Source organism: Mauremys mutica, chromosome 3 (assembly GCF_020497125.1).
Source record: "Mauremys mutica isolate MM-2020 ecotype Southern chromosome 3, ASM2049712v1, whole genome shotgun sequence".
Lineage (NCBI taxonomy): Eukaryota > Metazoa > Chordata > Testudines > Geoemydidae > Mauremys > Mauremys mutica.
This window is the reverse complement of record NC_059074.1, coordinates 27,476,575-27,486,354: the sequence shown is the minus strand read 5'-3', so window position 1 is coordinate 27,486,354 and position 9,780 is coordinate 27,476,575. Positions and strand designations below refer to the sequence as shown.

Genomic DNA, 9,780 nt, shown 5'->3' with positions numbered 1-9,780 from the left:
ACATCACTGGTGCAATTACAACCCAACCCCCCCCCCCCCGCCCGTTTACAAAGTGCATCCCCTCCCCAACTGCTCAGGGTGGCCGGGCGTGCAGCTCGGATTGTGCATTCTCTTTATTATTATTATTATTTATTTGCAAAGGGAATTGGACCTAATTCTCCTTGCAAAGCATAAAGAGCAAAGCGGCTTTTGGCGCCAAATGCCAGGCACCTCCCCTGCTTTTATGGAAATCAGGGAGGTGGGGTTAAGCCTCTCTCTCCTCTCTCTTTTTCCTCCCCGGGTGTGTCAGGGTTTTTTTTAGTTAATAATATCCAAGAGCTTCAAAGGCAGCCAGTGACAGTCATCTGTCTGCAAGCAAAGGGTGAATGTGGAGGCTTAAGCCAGCCTTGGGGGACGAGCGGGCTGGCGCTCAATAAAGTGCAACATACAAGATCATCTGCCTCTTTTTTTTTCCTGCCCTCCTCCCCCTTTTGCAACACCACCCATCACCACGGAGGAGGTAAGAAGAGGCAGCTGCAGGGACCGCGGTTGTAATAAGAAGGGAGGGCAACACCAAATAAATAAATAAAACCTCACGTTGTATTGGAGTTGCAAAACTAGGGAGGATGGGTTGGGGGGAAATGCAGGGGCAGTTCAGTGATTTGCGTGGGGCGGGGGGTTCACTGACCAGAAGGAAATCCTCAGGGTTGCTAAAGCTGTTGCATGGAGATCGCTGTATTTTGTAGGAGAAGTTTCGTTGCTTTGATTCATTTTAAACGGTTGCAATAGATTTTGTAAGTAGAAAAATGGTACAATAGTGGAAGCGGTCAGGGGGCGGGGCAGGGAGAGAGCCTCTGAGCAAGGCTCGTTTCATTGCATTTCATCATAAGGTTTTTTTTTTTTTCTTAAATGGAGATTTTCCTTGTGGTCTCAGTTTGAATGTCAGCTGTTTGAAACCCAGCAAACCGATTTTCCTGCGTGTTGCGCTAGCTGAGGTGACGGGGGGCACTGAACGCCTGTTTCAGACTTAAAAGGTTATTTTAAATGTCTGATGCAACCGGGCTCCGGTGCTGGAATGGGGTTGTGGTTGACTGGTCGGGGGCACAATTAAGGAATCTTCCGGAGGGAAAGGGGGATCGAAAGCTTGGTTTGTAGCAGGTCTCACTGAATGTAGTGGCAATGTGCAAAGTTCCCTTGTTGCATCTGCAGCCTTTCACCCCTTTGCTCAGTGTGCAGCTGAGCAGGAGAGAAACTTCCTGTATCTTGTTGGCATATCAAAAGGCTTTGTTGTTAGCGTCGGCTTTGTTTTTTTAAATTGAAATTATTATATAAGGTTGCTGCATTTTGGCTACTTCCGATTTCCCCTCCACCCCCCGTGTGTTGTGTGCGGGTTTCTCTGAGTAGCTTTAAGTGAATGAACTGGCAAGTTGTAAAGTTGCACTGAGCCGCCTCTCCTCTGCCCCTTTTGCATCCTCCTGTCCCCTTTGCACCGGACTGCAGATGACAAAAAGGGGGAAACTTCCACTATTTTTGTTGGCATATTAAGAGGGCTTTCTGGAGCGATTACGGTACCAAGCTTTGCATATGTGTACAGTATATTGGTTGGGTTACTCTGTGTTTGGTTCTTTGAAGCAGTTTAAAGAGCTTGCAATGTGTAAAGCTGTACAGATACCTCTTTGCAGCTCTCCTGTACCTTTTTGGCGTGTTTTGTTTTCTTACAGAGCATAGGATTAAAACAGAAAACTTTGCATGTGTGTGCACAGCCCGGTTGTTGTTGTTGTTGTTGTTGTTTTGTCTGAGTGGTTTAAGCAGCATTAAGGGAGTGAAATGTATTTCTCCAAATTTGCACAGTGCTTCCTCCATTCCTTCAGCTTTTTTATGATTATGGGCTTTACTTTTTTTTTTATTGGGAGGAAGACTATTGTATTAACAATTCATGTTTAAATGTATTTTCTCCTGTTTTAACTAGTTGCTTATTTTGGATTTTTTATTTTCTTTCAGGTGTTGGGAGAAGTCTCTCTCTCTCTCTCTCTTTCTCTCTCTAAGTGGAAACACACTCAAACCTCCCTCTAAATAACAGCCCAACCAAGGAATTAGTAAAAGGAACCCAGTAATGCCAGGGATGGTCAGTAAAAACCCAGACCTCGAGTTTGACTCATTGCAGCCCTGCTTCTATCCAGATGAAGATGATTTCTATTTGTGCGGTCCGGACTCTGCTCCCCCAGGGGAGGACATCTGGAAAAAGTTTGAACTGCTGCCTACCCCTCCTCTGTCTCCCAGCCGGGCAGGACTTCAGGAAAACCCCCCAGGAGGGGCCCCACTACTATGGGGAGGGGTGGCTCTAGGGGGATTCCGAACCTGTGATCCTCTGGACTGGGCATCTGAACTGCTGCTGCTGCCCCCTGAGGCTGACCTTTGGGGAAGCACGGATGGAGGAGACTTATTGGAGACAGGCTTTGGGGAGAGCAACAACCTCAACTCCATCATCATCCAGGATTGTATGTGGAGTGGCTTTTCTGCCCGCGAGAAGCTGGAGAGGGCAGTGAGTGAGAAACTGCAGGGCAAAATGGGAGCAGCAGTGGCACCAGTGACAGCTGGTGCATCCACCACCACCGCCAGCCCTGTGGGCACCAACAGCCAAGCAGAGCTCAACAACTCTGTGTCAGAGTGTGTGGATCCTGCAGTGGTGTTCCCCTTCCCCATCAACAAGAGGGAGCCAGTGGCAGCAGCCCCAGCGACAGGGGGAATGGCTGGCATCCGGGTGAACATTAGTGGGAGCAGTGGGCTCGCACAGGGGGCAGCAGCTGCCACCCAGCGCAGCAGCTGCCATACAAGTGCTACCAGAGCAAACAGCAGCTCAGGAGATGATACTCTCAGTGACTCGGGTAAATACTCCGCTCATCACAGATTTGTTAGCCTGTGTACATATCCCCAGAGGTATTGTGTGTGCATGGTTGTCCCACCCTCAAGTGCAGCTTTATGGGCAGCATCACCTTTATGATGCATCTCCCCTAACCAAAGGTATAGGCAAAAAGAGTGAATTGCAAAATTCAGTTCACTTAGGGTACATGTTAGTTTCTGGTCAAGTAAACTAGCATTAGTTGTTTTTTATTATCATCCTGGTAAGGTGGGTGAGTAACATTGTGCCTGGCTGGTACGTTATCATGAACATTTTGTAAGGCTGCCTTAGGCTGTTGGCAGTGAGAAAAAAGAAGCGGTGGTCTTTTTCTCTCTCTTTCTCTCTTCACACTTTCCTTCCTGTAATCAAAATTAAGCTCAGTCTTCCCTTTCCCCACCCACATCTCTGCACCCATGTGGTCAGGAGACCAAAGAAAATAAATCCGTGATCCCAGGTCATGCCCCCTTTCTTTGTTTCTTGCATCTCAGTGAGTCAATAAAAAAAAGATTGGCGGAAAGTTGGTGGCCATATGCCTTAGTGCTTGAGGAATCCCCTGCCTGGAAGCGCTTGGGCAGAGAGAGAGGAGGGGTAAGTAAGGGCAACTGAAGCGTGGGGGGGGTGGAGCTGAGGAAGAACAAATATTGCACAATCAGTTCAGTGTAAAACATGACAGTGGTGTGAGCCCTTAGGACATGGGAACTCCTGCTGTTGAAGAGAGGGGAGGCTGGGAGAGAGTCCACCACCCAGCAGATTCAGAAGAGGTCAAATAGATGTATGGTGCCACTAAAGTTAATCTGGAAGAGGGGAAGCTTGAAAAATCCCAGACCATTCATATTTGCTTTTCTTTATTGATAAAAACATAACCAAGAACAAAACCCATTGCTGTCCAAGTGGGTGTGTGTGTTTTACTCCCTCCCATTTCTAGCTGGTATATGGATTTGCCAGTAGGTGGCAGCATGCTTGTCCTAGGACCTAGGACATTACCTTTTGGAAAGGATTCCTTGAAGGAGACCCTTTGGCAGGCAGCTGATGGTAAAGCAGACAGTGGTATATAACTAAAGGGCATCCTATCCTGGGCATGTTTATACTTAGCAGATGCTGGATGAACTTTGAGTGTTTTTTTTTAATCTTCTCCCATGCCAAAGCGTACCATGTAGTTAATCTCAAACTTCATTCATGTGGCCAAATAAAATGCAGCTTATGCAGAACGTATTGTGTAATAGTGCACTGACCATATAGTAAAAGTGTTTTTAGTATAAAATCATCCTGCCTTGTACATGATTTTGAAATGGCTAAGCAATCTAATAATTTAGCGGGGAAATGTTTGATTTTGGGTTTTTGGATTAAGACAGGCAGAGGAAAATTTAGATGCAAAAAATTCCTCTCATGTAAAAAAAAAAATCCATCTCTAGTTGCAGTGAAGCCCAGTTCAGTTGTAAACACAGTTTCTCTCATGTAAATGAGTAGATCCATATGACCATCATCATAAACTTGATGATAAGCCTCCTGTTTCAAAAGGCTCACTGTCCCTTTAATGTCTGTGCCTTGACAGCTTTCTGTGAGGAAGCACTTCCTCCCAACAGCTGTCTTCTTGGCAGTAAACCAAAACATTGGCTTAAAGGGACTCTCAGACTGGAACAGCTTCACGTTCTGCATCAGAACAAATCCAGCGATTGTTTAGTTTTCCGGCTCCTTTTTGATCAAGCCAGGGAAGTGGTGTGATTGTGGGTGTGTGTGCTCACATACATGTATGTTCTGTACTCCAGTTTGTTGGTTAAAGTATAAATTAGGGCATTTTCTCGAATACTGTTTCCTCTAGTGTGTTTATTTGGGTTGCACCTTTATGGATTCTCCTATTGTACAGCTTAAAAGTGCAGAAAACTACCTGTTCTTAGGGTTATAATTTTAATTTAGCAGAGATACCCACTGATTGTGTCCAGATCTGAGTGTGTGCATGGTGTGTATATATTTATCTAGCTCCATCTATCTGCAGATAGTTAGTATATGCACCCTATTTTTATCCTCATATTTGTGCATATTTTGAACACTTAAATACTTATGGGTTGCCGTTTGTCCTGAGAAGTCATACAGATATGTTACTAGTTTTTAAATTTCAAGGTCCTGTGTGAATATTTTTTGGAGAGAACAACTTACTTTCTTTATTTTACATTTTGTATTTCTAAAGATGATGACGAGGAAGAGGATGAAGAGGAAGAAATTGATGTAGTGACAGTGGAGAAGAGGCGCTCTTCCTCCAACAAGGCTGTTACTACTCTTACTATTACTGTGCGCCCTAAAAATGCCAACTTGGCATCAGTGAGAATGCAGCAGAATGAACTGATTCTAAAGCGTTGCGCCCCGATTCACCAGCAGCATAATTATGCTGCCCCTTCTCCATACATGGAAAGCGAAGATGCCCCACCGCAGAAAAAGCTAAAAAATGAGGTGCCCCGTCCAATAAAACCCATGATCCAACCAAAGTCTAAGAGTTCAAGTCCTCGAAACTCAGATTCAGAAGATAGTGAACGTCGACGCAATCACAATATTCTGGAACGTCAGCGGCGTAACGACCTGCGATCTAGTTTCCTCACGTTAAGGGACCATGTACCTGAACTGGTTAAAAATGAGAAAGCTGCAAAAGTGGTCATCTTGAGAAAAGCCACTGATTATGTCCATTCCCTTCAGGCAGAGGAACACAAGTTATTGCTAGAAAAGGAAAAATTGCAAGCCAGACAACAGCAGTTGCTAAAGAAAATAGAACACACACGGACTTGCTAAACTTTTTTTTGTCTGACCTGGACAGTCACTGCCACTTTGCACATTTTTGATTCTTTAAAAAAAAAATTGTGTTTTTTGACGTTAAGAATGTTGGTTTTACTTTCAATCCAGTCCCTCAAGTAGTTAACAATCTATGTTATCCGGGTACAGAGCATATGGATGTTCTTGCAAGGAGTTCAACAGACTGCCAAACAATGATGGACGGCCCTTGTATTTTTTTCTTAAGAACTATAGATGTTCTTTAAAAGTTGTGAGCCTTTGGAGCTGCTGATGACACCTAGTTGAGTTTAAAAATGTTCATTCCTAATTTTTAATGGTGCTTATGTTCTAACAGATGTTACTTTAGGGGTTACCATTTGTACCTCTGTGGGAATTTTCTGTAAATACCATCTACACACTTGCCTTTTGTACATGTCTTGGGTTATGAGAGGTGGCTCTTGCTACCAGTATTTGACTGGAAGTTCATACCTAAGTACTGTAATACCTCAATGTTTGAGGAGCATGTTTTTGTATACAAATATATTGTTAATCTCTGTTATGTACTGTACTAATTCTTACACTGCCTGTATACTTTAGTATGATGCTGATACATAACTAAATTTGATACTTATATTTTCGTATGAAAATGAGTTGTGAAAGTTTTGAGTAGATATTACTTTATCACTTTTTTGAACTAAGAAAACTTTTGTAAAGAAATTTACTATATATGCCTTTTCCTAGCCTGTTTCTTCCAGTTAATGTATTTGTTAATGTTTGGTGCATAGAACTGGGTAACTGCAAAGTTCTGTGTTTAATTTCTTCCAACGATGTACATTTAGTGCTGCGTCTTATAGCACTTTGAAATACCTCATGTTTATGAAAATAAATAGCAATTAAATGATGTACTCTTCACTATTTATTTATAAACGTAGTTATCCTCTTTTATTGTAAGTTTAATGGTGCCCATGAGACATGATTCCAGCCCTCCCTGCACTTACTATCACAGGATAGAGCGTACACTTCAGGAGGGGTGAGAAGCCAGCCAATTACCGTTTCTGGTAACAAAGTAATTGTAATGGGAACAATTTTAATGTACTTGTGTCAATACACATGTCAGATCTCTTCTTTAATATCGTGAGCTCACTATGGGCCTTAGCCAAAGCCCATTGAAGACTCCCATTGAGTTCAGTAGACTTTGGATCAGTCACTGAATGCACAGCACACTCAGGGCTAGGATGCAATGCTGTTTTCCACCAGCTGGTGATCTGGCTTTCAGTGGCTGAGGCATATGGTGAGAGCAGAATATCAGTGGAATAAACTGCCATAGGGAGGAAAGAGAAGTGTCTGTGTAGTGAACCAGGATCTTGGGATCTGAGCCTTACTCTCTAATTCTGTTCCTTCTTTCTTATTGTATCAAAAGCCATACCCCAAAGGTTGGCCACCGTTTGTTAGGAGAGGCAAAATTTGTGCTGGTCTGTGGTTTGTATTCTGTCTAAATGCCAAAGTGTCTATTAACAATGCTCAACGATCAATTCAAAATCCCACTTCCGCTTAGGGAGCAGTCTTGCAGTGCTTGGCACTGAGCTGTGCTGTGTCCCAGCACTTCCATCGCAGGCTTGTAATGCTGCAGAAATGCCATTTCTGAAGCCTGGAGGGCAAGAACAGAAGCCAAGCAGTGTGTATGCTGCAGAATCAAGATTGGTAGGTTGCTTTTTCCTCAGGAGCACGAAGGGCGTTTTTGTGGTTGGGACAGGCAGGGCCAGTGGGTCTGTGAAATGCACTTGATCACTGGACCATAACCGTTCCTAAGGAGGGTGTAGTGGTCCCAAGAGCTACTGTATAAGTAGGCTTTGCAGAATTCAATATTTTTTTAAAAATAATTTTGACAGGTAATACCGATGTTTATTTGTAAGCACTTTTTTATTTTTACTGACTTAAATTTTCATAGGTGCAGGAAATTATGGGGAGGGATGAGACAAGAAGAAGAGGGTCAGACAATAATTATTTAAAGACAGCCGACATTGAGATTCATTTTAAAAGTTAATGCTTTATAACCATTAAAAGACAAATTCTCAACATCACGTGTCAAAATATACAAAGTAAATATCCTTTAATCAAACTCTAAGAAGCTCTGATGCAGCATTTTTCTTACTTTGCCTATCTAGACATTTGATTATTATAGATGGAAATATTTTTTGTCCATGAAATCAACCTGCCCCCATATTTACCAGTAACTCGAACCATTCCAAGCCTATGTATCAGCCAGGCTAGGCAACACCTCCACACACACCCCTTATTCTGCAACTGCATGGAGATTAAGGACTTCCACACTCCAACCAAACTCTTTATCAAAGGCAGTGGGAGTTCTGCTTAAGCAAGGACTTCAGGGGTTGGAACTACTTAAGTGTAATCCAATAAATGTATAGGGGCCAGAACCTCATCTGGTATAAACTGGTATAGTTCCATTGGCTTCAACCAAGTCTGCACCAACTTACACCATCTGAGGATCTGGCTGTCAATTTAGATGTGATTCAAGAGTTTATTCCATAAATAAAATTCTCAGTGAAGTGAGGGGAGTTTTGTGGGCTAGGGAAGCTGGGTCAGGCCCTGATCAAAGGATCAAAAGCTGGGGGAATAAATGTCACTTCATTAAATGTAATACACCTCTACTTCGATATAACGCTGTCCTTGGGAGCCAAAAAATCTTACCTCATTATAGGTGAAACCTTGTTACATCGAACTTGATCCGCTGGAGCACACAGCCCGGCCCCCCCCCCCCCCCCCGGAGTGCTGCTTTACTGCATTATATCCGAATTTGTGTTATATCGGGTGGCATTATATTAAGGTAGAGGTGTAGTTCCATTTTAAGTGTTATAATTTATTTCAAGAAGCCAGTTCTGAACTGCAGCTTCTATTTTAATGCTTCATTAGTTCTTGAAAATAACATTCAAGATTGGTTGGTCAGAAATAAGTAAAGAGGTAAATGAGAAATGATTCTCCCATGCACACTACTTCAGTTGGTTTTGATTTAGGGCTTGTTCCAAAGCCCACTGAACTCAATGGGGGTCTTTCCCCTAAGTAAGTTTACTGAATCTCAACCATTCCAACAACACAAAATGATGTTACTCCAAAAAAAAAAAAAGTCTGAAGACAAAAAAGTATTTTGCATAGACGACTACAGTCTTGTCCATGCTGGAGCACTTAACTGTACTAGCTACAACTAGTTTGAAAACTGTTCTCAAGCCAGTTCTACTAGCAACTCCTGTTAGAATGTTGTTCTGAAGCACTGTTTGTGAACAGTCATAAGTAGCATGGGTTTCATTCCCATGGGGAAAGGGAGTTTTTTCATACATCCATCCTGTTGCCTTCCCCATTTCCACCAGCACAGCTTCTTAACATTAATGTGTAATCATGCTGAATATGGATGTAAAAACCATGTTACAACTATCATTGTTTGCATATGCTGTCGTACATGCTTATAAGCCATAATATAGGCAGCCATGAATCACTGATGGAAGTGGCAGTACCCATTTATTGGATATGCAATATACAGAAATATTTCCATTATTTGTCAGAAACAATTGCCATCTATTTTGTTTATATGACATGTTCATTGCTGTGGCATCTGAGAGAATAGGGATGAAGATGAGTGTAAAACTAAGATGTAAAGCGTTTGTTTAAAAATTCAGTACAAAAGCCCATTTTTAAGTGTCCTTTTTGGAAGAATGGGGGCCTGATCCTACTTCCATTTAATTAAACATCTGGCCCAGCATGGTTAATCAATAGTCCTCTACATAGCACTACCACTACCCTTCTTTGGAGTTTTCTTTTAAATAACTTTTAGAGGCTTATTAGCTGGCTATCAAAATTGCAATAGGTGGCAATTTGGCAAGGACAGGTTTTGAGTTTGTTTTTACAACATTTGAAAATCTAAGTTTTAAGTACTTTTACGTCAAAATGAAGTGGAAGGTGGTTTATTTCGGATGCTTTCTTGCATACAAACTTTATTTAAATGAAAACGTGAAAAGTCATGATATGGCCCTACGCTGGTGGGGTTTTATTTTGTTTGGTTTCTTGAGGAGGGCTTGGGGTAAAAGGGAAAGACAGATTTAGAAAATAAGTTTTATTTAACAATAGTTTTATGA

General features: G+C 42.3%; 1 protein-coding gene across 3 annotated transcripts; it reads left to right on the top strand.

The window, feature by feature from the left end:
- The first annotated feature begins 235 nt into the window (after positions 1 to 235).
- MYCN (MYCN proto-oncogene, bHLH transcription factor) lies at positions 236 to 6,519 on the top strand. Of its 3 annotated transcripts, none has more exons than XM_045008559.1 (3): positions 236 to 499; positions 1,981 to 2,864; positions 5,064 to 6,519. In XM_045008559.1, the coding sequence occupies exons 2-3, from the start codon at positions 2,093 to 2,095 to the stop codon at positions 5,654 to 5,656; spliced, it is 1,365 nt and encodes a 454-aa protein (XP_044864494.1). In that variant the 5' UTR covers positions 236 to 499; positions 1,981 to 2,092; the 3' UTR covers positions 5,657 to 6,519. The 3 variants fall into 3 exon arrangements, with proteins under 3 accessions (XP_044864494.1, XP_044864495.1, XP_044864496.1); XM_045008560.1 differs by lacking the exon at positions 236 to 499 and adding an exon at positions 658 to 773; XM_045008561.1 differs by lacking the exon at positions 236 to 499 and adding an exon at positions 1,420 to 1,547.
- The last annotated feature ends 3,261 nt before the right edge of the window (positions 6,520 to 9,780 follow it).

Coding starts and splice junctions, on each gene's coding strand:
- MYCN (XM_045008559.1), top strand. CDS start 2,093: ATGCCAGGGATGGTCAGTAAAAACCCAGACCTCGAGTTTGACTCATTG. Junction 2,865..5,063: donor TGATACTCTCAGTGACTCGG/GTAAATACTCCG, acceptor GTATTTCTAAAG/ATGATGACGAGGAAGAGGAT.